Source organism: Astyanax mexicanus, chromosome 3 (genome assembly GCF_023375975.1).
Source record: "Astyanax mexicanus isolate ESR-SI-001 chromosome 3, AstMex3_surface, whole genome shotgun sequence".
NCBI classification, from domain to species: domain Eukaryota; kingdom Metazoa; phylum Chordata; class Actinopteri; order Characiformes; family Acestrorhamphidae; genus Astyanax; species Astyanax mexicanus.
Window position 1 is genome coordinate 28,120,749 of NC_064410.1, and position 21,481 is coordinate 28,142,229.

Below are 21,481 nucleotides of genomic sequence, written 5' to 3' on the forward strand. Positions count from 1 at the left end.
TGGCCAGACCAGGCTTTGGAACGTTGGTCAGGAACATGGTTTAAGGTACCTTTTACACCTGCTGTGGTCCTGCTCCCACCGGGTGGGTAGATGGCGCTCTCTCCCCACATCACTCCTAGGGTGATGTCCACAGCACAGGGCGTCTGTGAGCTGATGTACCGGAACCGAGTTGCTGCACTTTCCTTTGAGTGCGCTGTGATGCTACTCTGCAATGCTGCATCAGCAGCAGCTCGAAATCAATGAAGTATTTTGCCACATACATCCATGAAACCAGTTTAAGATAACTTTTGCTTTGAAACATGGTGCATTAGCATGCTAAAAGGAGAAGATGGGTAAATTGTGGTCATGAAAGGATGCATGTTGAACAGCAATGCTCAAACACTCTGCTGCGTTGATACATTGATTAACTGATACTGAATGACCCAAAGTGCCCCAAGAAAACCACCCACCACTGCACTGTCCCATTGGTTAATGTCCAGTATCTGCTGTATTAATCTTTTTTATTGTGTTGTCCTACTTTTTTCTATTTTTGCACGTTTGTTTATGTTGTTTATATCGTATTGATTTTTCCATGCTGCACCACGATCATGAACAAATGTAAATTTGCTCCACTCTGTACTCGTACTCAGATGGAATGACAATAAAAGCCCCTTGCCCTGACCTGGCCTTCTGATGTTGTAGCAAATCCTCTACAAGGTTGAACATGTAAGATGCTTCTCTGCAAACCACAGTTGTATAGAGGAATTATTTAGGTTTCCACAGCCTTTTCTGTCAGATCGATACAGTCTGGGCCTTCTCTGTTGACGTCTCTCATAAACAAGGTAGTTCTGTCCACAGAGCTGTTTCTGGTTGATGTGAGCATTACCTAAAGCTGCCTTTTCTGTATCTGCATACTGCATATATTCACATATAGACACAGTACTGTGCAAATTCCAGAGAACACCCTTCCTTTATTTAATTTCCTCCCGGTCTAGACAGTCATCAAATCAATTTATTCATTTCAGCACATCATGAAAAAGCAGGAAACACATTTGAAAAGAAACTGAAAATTACACAGAAGCCTTAAAAACGAAACGAAATATCAAATGTTTCAGTATTCTCTTCAGGAGACTTTTTTCTTTGCAGTATTCCTGCAGAAATCAGCGGGGAGATTTTCCACACCTCCAAAAGTTGAGTCTTAGAAGTTGGAGGATTTTTCTGCTTCTCGCAAGTCGAGTAATCCCGTACACTTTTTATAGAGGTCTGGCATTGGTATTGAGGTTTGGACTCCAGGGTGGTCAGCTCATTGTTCTGAGAACACCAGCAGCTTCAGAAGTTTGATAAGTAAGTCTCGAGCTTGGGGTTGTTAGGTTATAATGTAGAATGAATTTCTTCAACAAATGTTCTTTAACATTTTTTCCAGAGGATTTTGCGCAATTATTTAAAATCTGTTTCTTCTCAGCATTCTTAATGTGTATTTTTTTTTTTCATACAAAAATAAACCACCAGTTCCATATATTTTAAGCACCGTTATAATTGCCCTCTGCTAAAAACCTAAAGGTCTACATTTTTATTCTTCCATCCATAAACCTTTCTTCACGTATCTGGTGTCTGGTTGCAGTACTGTAGTGCAATTGTTTTTTTGTTAATTTTTTTATTTTTTTTTTTACTCAGTAAGGGTAGATTATTCATTCTTTCAGTTACCAGGTACTGCCATGTTCTTATGGATCCGATTTCTGTGTATTTGGTAACTGAATTCTGACTATTTATGATTTATTTATCTAGTCTAATCTACTGAAAAAAAATGAAAATGTTAAAAAAGTATTGCACAGTATTGTACATATCCTCTCTACTGACAGGCTGACCCCTTCACCCACAACTCAGCTGTCATGGTTCAAAACTTTAAAGGGCCTAAGTTCTACATTTTTACTGTACTGTATTTTTGCCCTGAGGTTCGTTTATAACATTTATATTGTGTGTTTTAGTTAAGAAAAATAGTCTTGTTTTGACCACCCCTCAGAATTAAACGGTTTCTGATCAGAGATCAGTTTAAACAATCTCTTTTCTGAATGGTTGCCCTGTGTTGTGCCTCATTCAAAACTCAGTCCTTGAGAACAAAAATAATTGAAAAGGGGCTGTTTTAGCAGCTTAGTTCACATACATGAACTGTGCCGACTGATAATGTATATAGTAGAATAAATCTACTTCTGATTTCCATTATATGGGTCTTTAAACAACCATGTTACACAGTTCATCAAACTCTTCTTACATAAAATAAGGAAAATGCTGTTTTTTCAACATATGGGCCTTTTGAGAGAACAGATTGAGGTCATAAGTGACATCATCAGTGGAATATCAAAGGCTATTCATGTTCACACTTGGTGGTGGTCAAATTGTTAGTGTACTTGCTGTTGCTCATTGGTTTGATTCCTGCTTGTGGCCACTGCCATAGTGCCTTTGAGCGAGGCACTTATCTCTGAGGGACTGTCCCTGCAGCAGCTTAAAGCGTGTTGCTTTGGGCAATAGCATTAGCTTAATGATAATGCTAGATATGCCCCATTTGGTCCAGGACTGGAAAATGACATCAGATGGGTTTTGTAGCCATTCTGCCTTTTCTGCCTGTACACCCATTGACAGAAGAATAATGCACCCTGGACGCACGCTGCAAAACTCGTCATGCAGTTACTGTATGTCTCCGGTAGATATGTAAATAATTACAGGTGTGGTCTGAATAGAGAGCCAGTGCCCTATAAAACAACTCTCAGAGGCTGCTTTTGGGTAGTGTACCTCTTGGTGAGAGATCCTTGGCTTGGCTGTGCTCGTGGTGAGCACCTCAAATCCCGTTGTTGCTGTGGAGTGACACACTGCCCCAACTGACTGCTGGTGTGATGACCTTGGTCACCCTAGTAGTGAAACAAGGGACACTAACAGCTCAGAAAGGTCCTCCTCCTTGGTGCATTATTTTTAGTCAATGGGAGTATTTTCAGTTCATAACTATTCTTCTATTTTCTGCTGTCTTACTGACAGAGGGCCTCAAAAGATAAAAGTCTAGAAGATGTCTCTGAAGGTGTCTTTACCAATTCTAGTTCTAGTTCTCCATCACCATCTCAAATAAAATCTTTCTAGTTTTCTTCCTCTCTCTTGTTGTCTCTATGTCTCTATGGTCTGCACTGATGACAGTAATGACGAGGTCATTGTCTCTCCTACCACTAAAAAGCGTTCCCCGACCTTTCGACTCCCTCTCTCAAGCATGCTGTATATCTAACTCAGTGGATTCTTTCTCTCTTATTTTTCCTCGCTCTCCACCTACCTTTTTTTCTTGGTATCCATCTCCTTCGTTCCCTTACATATCTCCCTTTTTTCTTTGATTTTTCTTGAACTCTCAGTATTCGTCCTTGCTCTCTGGTCTCCTCTTTCACCTGTGATGTCTTACTTTCTCTTTTCGCCTCTATCTTTGCAGGTCTCTGGAGCACGTTTCTTTCGTTTTTTTCCAGACGTCTGCATCAATCTGTTATCTTTTGCGCTATCGCTCGAAGTGCAGCAAGTAAAGATACAGCCTGTCTAGCCTCCTCTGTGTGCTATTGATATTCTGAGGGGAACTAAGTCCTCCTCGTCTTCTGTAACGAAGATGAAAATTGTCTGCTTTCGTTCAATACTACCTCTCCTGCCCCTCCATAGACAAGGACTTCCAGAACTTCTCTTTCACCGTCTCCCTCGAACCAGATCTATGGGTTATTTTTTTTCTTCTTTCCGTTCAGAACAACACATTCACCCAGATGCACACATTCCCAAAATGTATTTGAACATTTAAGAGTGACTTTGTACTGTTCTAAGAGAGGAAAACAGACAAATGCCACAATTACATCCTTGACACAAAATGAAGGTTTGGGTCCTCATTGTCTTCCCCTCGTCTTGGGGTTACTATATGGCTAGACGCCACAGCCACAGTTGTGAGGTCAGTATCTCCGTAGGTGTTACGTGTAAAAATCCTTTAAGTGAGGGCTTCTCCGCGACCCCAGACTACAATATCACTCTAGTCTGAGGGCAGATATCCCTAACATAACTTTTTTCCAAAATCACAGATCACCCTTGAAAAATATTCAATGCCTAACATGAAGGTCTTTAATAAAGTCTCAGAGATAAAAAAGATCCCCCTTCACTTTTACAGTCAGACCTTCACACAGCCATGTTTTTTTTTTCTTCATTTCTTCATTTCCTTGTTGAAAAGAGGGCTCATCAAATGAAGTCCTTGGACACTGCCTCCACAAAGTTAGGCGCAGACATGAGGATGGAAATGGTGCAGATGATGTTGAAGACGCTGAAGGCCACCAGGCAGAGGCGGTCGATGACTGCTGCTGCAAACTTCCACTGGTCCGCCACGCTCTCGTTTTCATCCTGAGCACGAAAGCGCTCAGCAATAAAGCGTACCTCGTCCAGAATCACCTGCAGCTGCGGGTCTCCTCCTCCGCTGGCCCCCGAACAGGAGCACCCTCCGCCACCTCCTGACACTGTGCTGGGACATCCGGTGGCCTCCACGTTCGGTGTGGGAGGAGGAGGAGGGCTGCAGAACTGCGAGGGCAAGTGGGGCGGTGGGCTGGAGGGAGGCACGGCTGGGGGCGACACCACAGACGGACGACCGACGCCCTGGACGTTGTTCCTCTGCACGGAGTCGGTCAGCAAGGGTGGCGGCGAGGCCTCGTCCAGACTAGAGAAGCCAATGTACAGCAGGTTGCCATTGTTGTTGACGCTGTTGCTCTGCGAGTGAATATGGTTGGGATGGCCAGCAGTGGCCGCAACGTGGAGCAGACTCTGGGGATGCAGTGGGTGCAGCGTGGTGGACGGGTGGTGGTGGTGATGGTGGAGGTCGGCGGAGCCTGAACCGGCTGCATTGGGGATGCTGCCGCTGTGAGAGCCTGAGGAACAGCGGCGGAGGTGAGGAGCACAGGGAGGACGTTCAGGATCCTCGCCTTCACCAGGGCGCTTCATCCGCAAGAACCAGGCCACCCACTGGAGCAACACGAGTTGGACCTGTGGATAGAAAAGGCAGAAAAGAAATAAACAACGACTTTTATTTCTGCAATTGAAAAAAAAAATCACCACCTGGATTTAAGTAAGTAAATGATGTGGTGTTGCTGCAGTTGGTCAGGTCTAGATTCAGCAACAGTATGTGCTGAAAGAATGAGGTCAGCTGACTACCTGAATATACTGAATATAGACCAGATTATTCCATCAATTTTATCTTCCCTGATGACACAAGCATATTCCAAGATGATAATACCAGGATTCATGGTGCTGGAATTGTGAAAGAGTGATTCAGGGAGCATGAGATCATAATTTTCACACATGGATTGAGAGTTCACCACAGAGTCCAAACCTTAACCTCATTGACAATCTTGATGTGCTGGAGAAGACTGGAAACACTTTAAATAAATTTTATGATATTACAGAAGCCATTTGAAACAACATAACAGAGAATGTGTGCAGCAATCAAAGCTAAAGACGGTCCAACAAAATATCAGATTGTATGACCTTTTTTTGGCCAGTTGGATTCTTCCGTCTAGTGCTGTGCAGTGCCTTCATTTAATCCACCATTATTTTATGAGATGTTACAATATCAAGATGCTGCTTAAATACTTTAAAACAGTGGGAGACAAAGAATAAAGGAATATAAAATGAAGCATCAGGGTTGCTATCTTCAGAAGTGGCAGCAAGAGGGAGAAAGATGAAAGAGAGAAGCAGCGGACTGGTGTGCCGGTATTGGGAGTGCAGGCTTCCCAAGTCTCCCAGAAGTCGCGGGAGTCTACTGCACATCAATAACAGCTCCCTGATGCCCACAAGTCAGATAAAATCTCCTAGAATATAGAACGAGCCACAAACACACACACAGAAGGAACAGACTTTTTCCCTCAATCGTGTGTAAAAAAAAAAGGCATGTTGAGGTGAGTTAATGTGACATTTACATAAATTTATATATATATATATATATATATATATATATATATATATATATATATATATATATATATATATATATATATTCCTGTCCCTTTGGCCTGGGATGTAGGAGGGGTTACATATATATATATATATATATATATATATATATATGGAAATGCATGGAAAGCATCCTGTGGGCAGCATCCTCAGCATCCACTGATGAAAGACTAGAAGATTACTAAAACAAACTGTCCAGCAATATATGAGCTTCTGTCTCTGACTCTCTACATCTTCATAGAGGACCAGCTAAATTAGAGTGTCTAATAGAGTGGACTGTGAGTGAATACAGTGTTTAAGAACTCCAGCAGCACTGCTGTATCTAATTCTGTACACAACACCAGACTCTCAGTGTCACTGCAGTGCTGAGAATGATTCACCACCCAAATAATAGCTGCTCTGTGGTGCTCTCCTGTGAGATCCTGACCATTGAGGAACAGGGAGAAAGGAGGATATTTAAGTATTCAGAGAAACAGAAGAAATACAGTCTGTAAATATACAACTAAACTATAGTGCTACTATATGATGAGTGGAGCTGATAAAATGGATAATGTGCATAGGAGTAAGGAGGTGTCCATAACATTATCATATCTTGGTTGGTGTATGTACACTTTAGAAACTATAAAAACTTGTTAGCACATTTTTTTAGTTTTTTTTTGTTTGATTAATTGAACGAATTGTAAATCAAACTGGATTTTTTATTAATTGCACCTTTTACCGTTTTATTTTAGTTACTGGTTATTATCTTTAGTATTTAGCATATGCAAGCATGTAGAAACAAGCAGTTAAACAACCCTTGGGGAAAAAAGTTCTTTGCAATTTTTGTTCCTAATTTAATATCTGTTAATCAACTTGGATATGCTTGAAAGGTTGTTTTTTTCACACATCTTTAAATTAGATATTACATAATTTCTAATGAAATGTAAAGGTCAGCCGGAGTCGGAAAGGTTTTCTCATGACAGTGATGATACTGAAATGACTAGTGCTCGAAAAAGCAATTGTCACGCCGAATAAATCTTAAATTAAATGTGCCATTAGGTTAGCTAAGGGCTTGTGTCTACAAGTCCAAGCCTTCATGAGTTCTGCATGAATTTGCTATAATTTCACAGTGGGATTGAGTAGAGTGTGAAAAATATGGGGTGCGCAGCACACGCACAGAAAAGAGGCTGCAAAGCCTGCCTCATTATAGCTCTGAAATTACTACGCTTCACCTATTCCCCCTGGCAGCATTACTGTGCGCTCAGTCTGCGTGATACAGATGATAGAAAGGCCATGGAGGGCTAGACAGAAGAGGCGGCTTTTTCACGTCAGTCAGGAACGCTGTAGATAACATTGTGTTGTGTATATATTATATACAGCTCTGGAAAAAATGAAGAGACCACTTCAGTTTCTGAATCAGTTTATAGATATATGTTTCAGTAAAATGAACATTGTTGTTTTATTCTATAAACTATGGACAACAGTTCTCACAAATTCCAAAAATGGTGTCATTCAGAGCATTTATTTGCAGAAAATGAGAAATGGCTGAAATAACAAAAAAGATGCAGAGCTTTCAGACCTCAAATAATACAAAGAAAATAAGTTCATATTCATAAAGTTTTAAGAGTTCAGAATTCAATATTGGTGGAATAACCCTCGTTTTCATGCATCTTGGCATGTTCTCCTCCACCAGTCCTACACACTGCTTTTGGATAACTTTATGCCACTTCTGGTGCAAAATTCAATAGTTCAGCTTGATTTGATGACTCATGATCATCCATCTATATACTGTATGTACATAAAGTGGTTATTTTTATTTTCTTATTTTTTGCATTTGTTTCTTACTCTTAAATGTTTTAGATCATCAAACATTTTTTTAAATGAAGTTTTTCATTATTAAGAGAGGGAAAAAAAATCTACACAACCTACATGGCCCTGTGTGGAAAAGTGTTTTCCCCCAGTTAAAACATAACATAGTTTATCTCCAGTTTCTCTAACCACACCCAGACCTGTTCTCAATCAAGAAATCACTAAAATAGGACCTGCCTGACAAAGTGAAGTAGACCATCATTCTAATATCCAAAGAAATTCAGGAACAAATGAGAAAGAAAGTAATTGAGATCTATCAGTTTGGAAAAGGTTATTAAAGCTATTTTTAAAGTTTTGGGACTCCAGTGAACCACAATAAGAGACATTATCTACAAATGGCAAAAACAGGGAACAGTGGTGAACCTTCCCAGGAGTGCTCAGCCGACATAAATTAACCAAAAAACCCTACACTAGCATCGAAAGAACTTCAGACCTCACTTGCCTCAGATGTACTGTATGGCTGAAAACCACTGTGGAGCAAAAAGAACATTAAGGCTCATCTCAATTTTGCCAGAAAACAACTTGATAATCCTGAAGACTTTGGGGAAAATACTTTGTGGATTGATGAAGAAATTTTATTTTTTTTGGAAGGTGTGATTTCCATTACATCTGGCATAAAAGTAACATTGCATTTTCAGAAAAAGAGCATCATACCTACAACAAAACATGGTGGTGGTAGTATGATGGTCTGAAGTTGTTTTTTTGCTTCAGTACCTGGAAGACTTGCTGTGATTAATGTAACCACAAATTTTACTGTTTTTACCAAAAAAAACTTAAAGGAGAATATCTGACCATTTGTTCGTGACCTCAAGCTGAAATGGACTTGTGTTCTGCAGCAGGACAATGATCCAAAACACACCAGCAAGTCCACCTCTGAATGGCTGAATAAAAACCAAGTAAAGACTTTAAAGTGGCCTAGTCAAAGTCCTGACCTGAATCCTATTGAAATGCTGTGGCATGACCTTAAAAAGGTGGTTCATGCTGGAAAACTCTCCAATGTGGCTGAATTACAACAATTCTGCAAAGATAAGTGGGTCAAAATTCTTCCACAGAAGAACACTCAATGCAAGTTACTGCAAACGCTTGATTGCAGTTGTTGCTGCTAATAAGGGTGACCCAACCAGTTATAAGGATTAGGGGGCAAACACTTTTTCACACAGAGCCACGTAGGTTTGAATTTTTTCTACCTTAATAATAAAAGCCTTTATTTAAATTTTAGCCTTTATTTTAATTGTGTCGTCTTTGACTAATATTTAAATTGGTTTGATGATCCAAAACATAAGGGGGCATACACTTTTTCACACCACTGTATATATATGTGGACATATATGACAGAGAGCGCGCGACAGAAAGGGCGTGAGACTGCTTAGCAGGGTTCTAGGAGGTATCCGGGGTGAAGTGAACATGCCATCTTATATCTCATCCATGATTTCTATAAACACCAGTAATTATCAGACCCGCTCTAATGACTGGATCACCTGTCAGGTTCCTAGAGTTTTTACTGAATTGGGAAAAAATCTGAGCTGGAAACCCTAAAGCTCAGCTCGCTGGTGTCACTAAATCATTTTAAACTCCTAGTTTCTAACCACCTTCAGACAGACTGTAACTGTTTTGGTTGAGTTTTTCTTTAATCTTATTATTTATTTAATAATGTTTTTATTTATTTATCTATTTTAATGTTTTACCTTTTAGCCCTTTTATTTTATTTATTTTATTAGTTACAATTATAAATTCCTTTTATGTTTTCTTAATATATTTTTACTTATTATTATTATTTATTTTAGTTCCATTATTTACATTTTTCTGTGCTTTATTCTCTTTATCTCTTTGTTTTATTGCTCTACATTTTAGCCTGTTTGCATATCCTTTTATTTCGAATTATTTTAATTTTCCTTAATTAAATCTTACATTGTTTTCTTGTTTTTATAATTTAAACTTAATTCTCAATCCCTGTAACTTTATATTAATGCTCGGCTACATTGAAAATGAGGGTTACCCTCAATGTATTTAACGAGTAAAAATAAAGGTTAATTGATTGATTGATTGATTGATTGATTGGATTGTAGATTAATATTGCCAAATGTTTGAACCAAACATGCAAAAAAATACCGCCCCTTATTAGATAATGCTAGTATTAACTATTATCTTATTTAATATATGCTGTACATGCTGATGGCAGAAAGCTATTTTAGAAAGAGATATGAGACGGCTGAAGGGGACAGAGAGCTTTGAGGCAGAAAGAAAGAAGTGACAGAGCAGCATTATTGTCTGGTCCTCCGGAAGCCTGCCCAGGGGAAGGCATAAACTATAATGATATGCTCAGCAAAGGTGCCACTGCTGTCACCAACAGACAAAAGCACCAGCTAAGGAGACAAGCCTATTCCTGATAGCTACACGCACATTTCCAAGATAACACTGTGTTGCTTATCAGCTTTTTGTGTTTCTAACTGTTCCCAGTCAGTCATTGTAGCACGGCACCTTTCTTTACAGAAAGACCTTGTTCATTAAATCATAAATTCATTCATGCTTATTAAAAAGCAACTAAATTAGAACAGATAGTAAAGTAAATACAGTAAATAAAAATACAGTGTCTATAAAGCCTTTTAGAACAGAATCATTCATTCAGATGTTACCACTCACTCTAAAGGTAAGGTTAATTGACACATTACACAGCTTGTTATCTTGTAATCAGGAATTAGTGGCTGTGGTTTGCAAACAACATGGCTGATCAGTGGCACCAGGTCATAAATGACAAGATATTTCACCAAGAACACACACTAACACATAACCAAACTGTCAGCATCAGCGCCATGCTGAGAATGATCCACCTCCCAAAATAATAGCTGCTCTGTGGTGGAAAAACAGGGTGAAATGAGGATGATAAAGCATGCAGAGAAACAGATACAGGACTACAGACTGTAATTATACACAGTTAATTAAGTTAATGCCTGCAAAATGTTTCAAAGAAGTTGGGACAAGGCCAACAAAAGACTGGGAATGTTGAGCAATGCTCAAAAAAACGTCTGTTTGGAACATTCCGCAGGTGGACAGGTCATGATTGGGTATAAAGGGAGCATCCCTGATAGTCTCAGTTCTTTGCAAGCAAGGAGGGGACGAGGTTCACCACTTTGTGAACAACTGCGTGAGCAAATAGTCCAGCAGTTTAAGAAAAACGCTTCTCAACGTGCAATTGCAAGACAATTTAGGGAATTCATCATCTACAGTCCATTCCATAATATCATCAAAATACTCAAAGAATCTAAAGAAATCTCTGCAAGTAAGCAGCATTAAGCAGAAAAACAATACTGAATGCCTTTAACCTTCAACCTCTTAGGTGGCACTCCATTATAAACCTTAATCTGAAACGAACTTGGGTTCTGCAGCAGGACAATGACCAAAACACACCAGCAGGTCCACCTCTGAATGGCTGAAGAAAAACAAAGTGAAGACTTTGGAGTGGCCTAGCCAAAGTCCTGACCTAAATCTGATTGAGATGCTGTGGCGTGACCTTAAAAAGGTGATTAAGGCTGGAAAACCCTCCAATGTGGCTGAATTATAACAATTCTGTTAAAATGAATGCTGTAAAAGACAAGTTATCACAAACGCTTGATTGCAGTTGTTGCTGCTAATAAGGGTGACCCAACCGGTTATCAGGATTTGGGGCAAACACTTTTTCACTCAGGGCCATGTACGATTTTTTTCCACCTTAAAAATAAATACCTTTACTTAAAAACTGCATTTTGTTTTTACTTGTGTTGTCTTTGAATAATATTTAAATTGGTTTGGTGATCCAAAAGACCCACATGATTCTGTAACAGATATTAAATACCACATGGGCTCAGGAACATTTTAGAAAACCATTGTCAGTAAAGGCAGTTCGTCACTTCATCTACAAGTGCAGGTAAAAACTCCATGCAACTGCCATGCAAAAAGAAAACCAAATATCAACAACACTCAGTAACACCACCAGCTTCTCTGAGCCCGAGCTCATCTGAGATGAACTGACGCAAAGTAGAAAAGTGTCCTGTGGTCTGACGAGTCCACATTTCACATTGTTTTTTGGAAATCGTGGATGTTGTGTTATCTGAGCCAAAGATGAAGAAAAAAAGGACTGTCCGGATTGTTTTCTGTGAAGAATGAAGCAACATATGCTCCAATTTCAGGCATGTCTCCGCTTATTCCAGTAAGACAATACTAAGCCACACTCTGCACGTTACAACAACATGGCTTCGTAGTAAAAAAAAAAAGCGCGGATGATCCACTTTTTTCAGCTCCGATCCGATTCCGATATAAAACTGACATTAAATTGCTGATACCGATAGTTTTTTTTAGTTTATTATCAGTATTAAGATTACATAATGAGGCTGAAACAGATTATAAAGCCCTTTGAAGAGTATACACAAGTATATAAAGTCATTTATATGACACACTTTATATACAAACACACAATAGCACTTGCTGCGCAGGAGACTTGTATTTTGACATGTTTTATTGTAGGTTAGCTGTTATGGCTGACGGCTAACCGGCAACGATAATCGTACTTCCAAGCTAACTTTCTTAGTGCTGGTTAGAGTGGGTAGAATCTGTGGTCTGATATTTGAGGTGGATTATGGTTCTAGCTTGAGATAGTTACTTATTGTATTCACAATGCCGGAATGCAGCTTTTGGCCCAATGCTAGCTAAGCTAACAGACTGCAGATGTTAACGGAGATGCTAACGGCTAACTGCCGATGCTAACTGTATTTCCAAACTAAATTAATCGCTGTTTTATAATAACAGATGGGTGTGTTTTTGTGCTAGTTAGTGTTTGTAGATCCTGTGGATTTAAAGGATATGTGGATTATGACTATTGTTTATTCCAGTCTGTAGTTAACGCTAATAACTTTACAACACCAGAAAGCAGCTGCTGTCGGTTCAGTGCTAGCTAGGCTAACAGACTGCTGGTGTTAATCTGTTCACCCCACGGACGCTGACTTTACAAATATTACATGTAGCCGTTTTGCTGTTCTGCGTTGTTAAAGTGAAAACTCTCCAGATAGTTGACATTTTTTGTAGACAAACAGCTAAAGTTTACTCAGTCAGCCGCAGACTGAAGCTGCTAGATGTCCAGGGTAAACTGTGGAAATGGATTCGTATTAACAGTACGACGAGTTTATTGTCCAGCTCAAGCTGCGGACTGGAATATGGATCGGTAAGTGGATCTGCCAAGGTCACTCAAAATCTGATATGCTGATTACACCAATATTGGGCTCGATACCGAAGTTGTACAACAAGCAAGAAGAATGAAAAAGAATTCCACCTACAAAGCTTCAACAACTAGTGTTCTCAGTTCCCAAACGCTTACTGAGTGTTGTTAAAAGCAAAGTAAGTAAGTAAGTAAGCTTTATTTATAAAGCACTCTTTACACAGCTTCCACTGCCCAAAGTGCCCAAAATGTCTAATGACTACACATACATACAACCAAAACTTAGGTAAAAGAAATCACTTAAATAACATATTAAAATAAGAATCCCGACATAAAACAGAAATAAAATAAATAAAAATAAAAAGTGCTAAAAATACAAATAAACTAAAATGCACAACAATAAACATAGGATAAATCGACCTCTCAATTACCACAGTAACTCACTAATCAAAAGCAAGTTTGTTTAAGTGAGTCTTTAAACCTGATTTAAAGGTGATGTAACACAGTATTACCCATTCCCCTGTGCCAACTTTTTTTGGAATGTGTTGCAGCATCAAATTTAAAATGAGTGAATATTTGCAAAAACCAATAAAGTTTATCCTTTTAAACATTAAATATCTGGTCTTTGTAGTGTATTCAAGTGTACTTTAACAGGAGGAATGAGTCTTGTTCGCTCTTCAAAAACATATTTTTCACAAGAATTGATTTGTGACAAGTTGGATCTGGCAACTACCCAGAATCAGTGGGTACATGGCATGAATACCCTCCAGGCAGAGTGCCTATGCTGCCTTTTCTAAAAGCAAAACAGGTCTTTGTGGAGGTAGAAACTTTAAAGAGCAAGCAAAATGTAGGGTACGGGTCTTATCTCGTTTATACTGTAAATTGTTAGAATAGCTGGAGCTACACGCTGAATGGTCCTAAGGTCTCTTTCACTCAGACTGAAAGTGAAACTCATTTAAAAAATCCAGCTTTACACATTCCGCTAGAGCTCATCTTATACAGAGCATGTGAATAGAATAACCTTGGCTCTCTTATCTTAAGGGCAGTGCTGTATTCTCTGAAGTCTGCTTCATCATTTCTCATTTGTCTCCCCATTTCTATAAGCATTCAATAGATGCCGAACCTAACCGATGCTACATTGTATGCATGGCCGAAAAATGGATTTATAACGAGGTACTAGAACTGCATGTAAACGTTTTTGTTGTTAAGAAAATGATTGAGAACACTCAGGCGTGCTTTATTTACAGGCCTTGACATCCGTTTTTACTTCCACTATGTTACACTACGTCTCTAAAGCTGTGCCGTTCATCTCAGTCTCAAAAATGGCTGCATTTGAGATGCTGTTCAAAATGATCTCCCCTGGCAGCGTACAAAGACCTTTGTTTCCAAAACGTCATTTTTAGAAACCAAGTCCTGATCAGAACCCTGTGACCTAGATTACAATAGAGGCAACTGGAACTGAGAGTGACTATCACGCAGTTTGCACAGTATGAGGACTGTAAGCTTTAACTGGTCTAAACAGAAACATTCAGAATAATATTTAATAAAACTGTATTTCTTTATTTAGATTGGAAACTTTAAAATTGTTTAGATGAATTACATTGGCTTGCTATTCCTTTACATTTTTTGCCACCTTACAATAACTTAAATGTATTTTATTGAGATTTTAAAGGGATAGACCAACACAAAAAATTACAAACTGAAGTGGAACTAAAAGTATAAACATGGTTTTCAAACAATTAATCAAATAAAATATATACAGAGCAATCATGGAAGAAAACTTGTTGAAAGCTACAAAAGACATTAGACTGGGAGGGAGATTCACCTTCCAGCCAGACAATGACCCTAAACATACAGTCAGAGCTACCATCCCAATCCCATTGAGTCTCTGTGGCGAGACATTGCTGTTCACAGACGCTCTCCATCCAACCTGGCTGAGCTTTAGCTGTTTCATAAAGAGGAACGGGGCAAAAATCTCAGTCTTAAGATGTGCAAAACTGGTAGAGACAAACCCCAAAGCACTTGTAGCTGTAATTGCAGTGAAATGTGGCTCTACTAAGTATTGTTATATCACTTAAAATCTCAATAAAAATAAAAAAATTGTGGTTACACTGCAAAAAACTAAATCTTAATAATGGATAATTAAGGATAATTATCTTAATTATTCTTACTTAGAATTTGTACCTTATTTTAAGTAATCTGAACTCAAAATAAGCACAATCAAGCAGCAATCAAGTTATTCTAATTCTTGTGTCCAAAACAGTGCCTTTTTTTGCTTGATTTAGGTGTTACTTCACTCATTTTGAGACTTTACCATTGCTTTTTGTAAGAAATCTTACAAAGAAAATGTTGCTTACCCCATTGGCAGAATGTTTTGCTTAATATATATATATATATATATATATATATATATATATATATATATATATATATATATATATATATATATATATATATGTCTTAATTTGCATATATTTTTTCTAGTTTTTGCCAATTAATTTTTTTCAGTGTATAGATGACAAAATGCAAAAAAGATCAAGAGGAATGAATACTTTTGTAAGACATTCTATTAACTTCAATAGTAGTTTACTCTCACTATCAAAGAAATACAAGAAAATGCAAAACCACTGCACCCAGAAGGTAGTGTAGCATTGCAGTGCTATTTGTAAGGAAGATTAAGGTTACCAGGAACAATAAATTAAGAAAAAATATTTGACTGATATGGACAACTCTGATATGGTCATATTTACTGAGCTACACATACAGAATAGAATGTAATGCCTAGCGATGTGCATAATCATATAAGTCCTGGAAATATGGAGTGCATTATTAGTATCATGACATGTTCGATTATGGACTTCTGTTTTGAGAAAATCTCAATTAGGGTTGTGCCATATTGTATGCCATATTGTATATTACCAAATAAAATGGAATATTCATTTTGTTGCAGTAGTGTAAAAAAGAGTAGAGTAAAAAAAAAAAGTTAATTCAATGTTTTTTTTCATATCGCCAAAAAAAAAGAATGAAATGGAAATCACTGAAATATTGTGATGTAATTTTACAGACATATCACCCACCCCTATTAAAGCCTGTGTAATGCAACATGCAACAGATATCTGGGCTTGGATTAGTAGAGGTTTCTAATGCTACCCTGTGATAATCCATCCCATGCAGCTTGAAAATTCACACAGTTCCTGTAGATAGTATTCGTGTTTTCAAGGGAAGAATGGCGGCACTATATGGAAGAACATTGTCTTGTTGGAACAGGGCACCAGGATATAGATTCAGAAAGAAAGGTCACTGGTTGCAGGACCTCATTAACATAAATTTGGACTGTCAAATCGCCTGCATTCTGCATTCTGGCATCACACAAAATTGAACCCCACACCATGACCATGACACACACTGATTGGTTGATCCTCTCCACCAAGACACACACCGTACTTGCCACTGAAGATATTCCACTGATATTCTGGCATTAGTCCTCACCCATTTTCATTCCTGTCAGCTGATTCCTATGTTCTTGATGATTAGTGTATTAGACCCTTACATTTCCAGAACACACGATGATAAAAAAAAAAGCATAAAATATCATTAATCATCATTACAATCATGAATAGTCTCTAATCTTTCTCTATTATCCTGTGAGTGGCTCACAATAAAACTAAAAACTGAATAAATAGCAGTCAATAGCATTATCAGGCTTCTCTTGCTATCACAGATATTTTCCCATTCATTGTAATTCAGTGTAATTCATTTTAAAGTCACAACAAATGTGCAGCTGCAGTTACACTGGTTAATATTAGTCTCAGCAGACTGAATAAGCACTCTCATTATTGGGTGCTGGGTGTATTACGAGTAGGTGAGGTTCGATTAAAGCATTGGTTAAGTTGCTAATTGGCTGCAGAAAGCCTAAATAAGGTCATTTATCATGACAGACAGATTGCCGGTCTAGTAGCATCTGTTCTCCATTTACTCATTCCTGCCTCTTTGGCAAAGCTGTCCTATATTATTAGTGACTCGGGTAAACCAGTGACACCTATCAATACCACAGGAAAAGAAATAAATCACACAAGAGATGGATGGTGTGAGCTTGGTATATAGATATATACAGAGGTGGAAAAAGTACAGAAAAATTGTAATTAAGTAAAAGTACCTTTACTTTGCTAAAATTCTACTCAAGTAAAATAAAAGTACCTATCTAAAAATCTACTTGAGTAAAAGTAAAAAAGTACTCAATTTAAAATGTACTTTGAGTAAAAGTTACATAGTTACTTTTAATTATGTAATGTAAAAAAGTACAACAAATCATAAAAAGTCATATAGGCGACTATAAACTGTATTTTTATAGTTTTACAGTTCATTATTATTTTATAACTTGTCATTGCTATGCTTTAAATGCTATTTACATGTTTTTTTTTTTACATTTAAGCAGATTATTTAATGATAGAAATACTCACAACCACATGCTTTCGCAGGTTTGATGTGGAAGTTTTGAAAGCAGCTCTGTCCAGCGGGGCACATTTTACATTGCTTGAGGACGTTATTGCCTCATTATTCCACACGTGAGCATTCGTGCACCGGCATCTATTTTTTCACCATCATTTTATTTGTTACTCAGTAACATGGAGTTCTACTGGTTACACAGAGACCTGAAGAGGTGTACAAGCCAGGTGGAGGAACAGTGATAATCTGGAGATGCTTCAGCAAGACTGGAATCGGGCAGATTTGTCTGTGTGAAGGATACATGAATCCACATACAGCACCAGACAAGTTTATCCTGGAAAAAAAACTTGCTTTCTTCTGATCTCGCAATGTTCAAAATTCAACTCTGGGGACTATTTTTTCCAGCAGGACAAAGCTCTATGCCAAACAGCTAGGTCAATCAATGTGTGGATAAAGGATCAAGACATTAACCCTATTGAAAAGCTCTGGAATATAAATGTAAAGAGGAAGACGGATGGTCACAAGCCATGCTTGTATTTTTGCAAAGGAAGTGCCATAAGGTCAACAAAATCAGTGTGAAAGACTGGTGGAGATGCATGAAAGCTGTGAGTAAACACATTAGTATAGTTTTTTTTCTAAATGCATATAAATTTGTGCTCTTTGCACTATTTGAGGTCTGAAAGCTCTGCATCTTTTTTTGTTATTTTGGCCATTTCTCATTTTCTGCAAATAAGTGCTCTGAATGGCAATGCTTTCTTTGTTATTTCTGAAACTCTTGTCAGTAGTTTATAGAATAAAAAACAGTAATTTTACTCAATCATGTTCCAATAAACAGCAAACTCAGCAAAACTGATCATTTTGATTTGTTTTCTTTTTTCCTGTATATAATCTTAGGCACATGTGTGACATTTTTTGGTAAAAACATTTATTTTGTGCGTAGTAAAAAAAAAAAAAGTAGTAAACAGCATCTGAACTTCATCAACTCAATATTCTAAAACTTAAAAAACAGTAAAAAAAAAAAAAAAAAAAGTATTTCTGTTTTAGCAATGTAAAGGATATGTTTTGTGACCAATTTTAACCTTCTAATGCAATCTGTTTCACCTTTTCATTTCCAAAACACCCTTAAATATCCTTAACATTACAATCACGATTTAGTGTTTATCCTGTCATTAGCCCACATTGATACTGATGAATGAAAAAATTAGCATTCCGCCAGCTAGTGTCACACTTCTCCTGTAAACAAGCTGCCTGCCTGTGAGTAATCACAGACATTTCCCTTCCCATTGTAATTTTAAGGTCACAACAAATCTGCAGTGGTTAATATTAGCCTCAGCAGACTGAATACGAATGCTCATTATTGAGTTCAGGGTAAATAAGGTTAGATTAAAGGAGAACTCCGGTGTGAAATGGACTTGAGATGTAGTGAAACACGATAACAAGCACAAACTTCTGTTAAATAGCCTTCCTCCATTTGCCCCCAGCAATCCGAAAAACAGCGCTTTTATCAGATGCTCCTAACATGCTTATAATGCTAGCAATAGGGGCATAGTGTTGCCCATGTAATGAAATAACTATTTTTAGCAAACAAACTGCAAAATTACTTCAGTGGAAATGCATGAATTACAGCTGTTGCTGAAAATATATCTATATTATTGATACATCCCCACTATTAATTCTTTGACTAGTCATTTGAGTAATTATAAGATGTCAGCACCCGGAGAACTACCTGAATGTACTGTGTGTATAAACAGTGTATTTTAATAAACTATCTGTGCAATTTCAAAGTTCTCAGTGCCTCGTTTTAAATATCAGGGTCCTCAGAATTCTACCAATGAAGTGTGGAATTACTTTGATTTTTTTTATGATGTAAAAATATTGATTTCTTTGTATGGGCAGAGATATGCCCCTATCACTAACATTGTGAGGCTGTTGGGAGCAACAGCTGGAGGTAAACGGAGGTTGGCTATTTGACACCGGGGTTCTCCTAGGTTAAGTTGAAAATTGGCTGCTGACAGCCTAAATGAGCATACTATTCTTACTGTTTCTATCATAACATCAAATAATTAACCGTCACATTGTCACAAAAAATCAACATTTTATGTATATTTAGAGAAGCCATGTGAGCCAGATGAGTTTTAGAAACAAGTGCTTTAAAACTAGATTTTTTTTAAAAGAAAGAAAAAGAAAGAACACATTGCCAACTGTGAAGCATGGTGCAGGATCTATCCTACCTTAGTGTTGTATTGATGCTGGTGGCTTTTGTAATATTAACAAGTAGAGGGAAATATGTGGGAGAGACATTAACTGAACCTTTTAGAATGGTCCCCACAGTGCTCTAAAGGATTAAGCACTTTAACCACAAGAATTAACTGATTAACTGACCTAAATTGATATCAAAAATGGTGATTTTGTAAATGTTCAAATGTTTGTACAGAGAATATTAATGAATTATTATTAGATTTTTGAGCTGAGTTTTATGTTTTATTAGATACATAAGCTGTGCTTATTACTTTTATTTAGTTTTTTTATATACATTTAAACATGTGTAAAAGACTGTGTAGAGCACAGGGGTAAGATGTAAACTGTCAGGGTTTAATAAAACTGAGCAAAGAACTACAGAAGTACATGTTATAGTTTACACTATGGTGTCGCAAAATAAAAAAAGAAACTACAGCATCAGAAGCAAACAATTTAAATATAAGGAATTATTGACTGAATTACTTTACCTGTATAAAAGCAGCGATGGGACAGACTGCATTACTGCACTCTTGTTACACCTTAACCCATATTTTTAGCGTTTTCTTGGCCCTTTGTTTTTCTGTCTTGTATTATTGCTTTTATTCCCTAGTCTGCTTGTTTTCCTATCCATGTGTTTTGTTATTGTCTTTCTCACCTGTTTCGTTTGTAATCCAGCCCCCTTGTTATCTTTCCCAGGTGTTCCTTGTCTGTGACTGTATATATACACTCCTTGTTGTTCTTTGTTTTGGGTGGTCCTTTGACCCCCCTGTCTTAAAGTTTTGCTTATTTAATTCACAGTTCTGCTTAGTTTGTTTCTAATGATTTCCTTGTTTGTTTGTTTGTTCCTGATGTATTTTTGGTTGGTTATAGTTTATGTTTATTTTGCTTCTTAGTTTGTTGGTTTGACTTCAGCTTTTTTTACTCCTTATTTTTAAACATTTTCCTTTGTTGTTTGTTTCATTGTCTTAGTTTTTTATACTTTGTTTGTTTCTAATATGGCAAAAATTAAAGCAGATCTGCATTTGCATTCAAACTCTGATGCATTACAACTCTCTAAAGCTGGATTTTTTTTCACAATTGCACATCATGATAATCATCATCATCAGCTGAAACGATTTTTGAAAAAGGCATTTAAAAAAGGAAAGCAGGCCTAATATATATTTATGACTCTTGAAAAAAGTGGAAATTGCAAATAAAACCAGGCTTTTAGTGAGAAAAGTATCACAAACCACTAAACGGCTTTTAGAAACTGGAGAAAGCTCTGACAGAAAGAGGTCTGGCAGACCCAAATCCACAACAGCATCAACAGATACGTTTCTGAGAGGTAGGAGTTTGTGCGACAGGCGGTTCACATGACAACACCTTGTAGCTCAGCTTAACAGTGGTTACAGCAACCAGGTCTCAGTTTCAGCTGTGAAGAGAAAACTGCAGCTCTGACAGGTCAGCAGGAAAGGCAAGGCAAGGCAGCAGGAAAGCCAAAGACGAAAAAAACTAAACGTTCTATGTATAAAAAAATCCATATTAATGTACAGTACCAGCCAAACATTTGGACATATTCTCTCACTTAATGTTTTTATTTATTTTCTACATTGTAAATGAATACTGGATTTATCCAGACTATGAAGGAACACATAAGGAATCATGTAGTAACTTAAAAATGTTAAACAAACCAAAATACTTGGTGAAGCCTTTAGGTGGTCTCTTGTCTGGGGTAAAGTTTTTGATTCAGAAACCACAGAGGAAACAGAGGGAAATCTTGGTCTTTTCTGAGGCGGTGCTGATGAGAGCCAG

The 21,481-nt window shown here is 37.6% G+C and overlaps 1 protein-coding gene across 1 annotated transcript in view; it reads right to left on the reverse strand.

The window, feature by feature from the left end:
- Positions 1-926: 926 nt before the first annotated feature.
- chrna11 (cholinergic receptor, nicotinic, alpha 11) overlaps positions 927-21,481 on the reverse strand; it is a 118,380-nt gene continuing 97,825 nt past the window's right edge. The window contains exon 10 of the mRNA XM_022683022.2: positions 927-5,007. Coding sequence (XP_022538743.2) covers positions 4,216-5,007 — 792 coding nt within the window. The 3' untranslated portion in view covers positions 927-4,215. The remainder of the gene's footprint in view (positions 5,008-21,481) is intronic.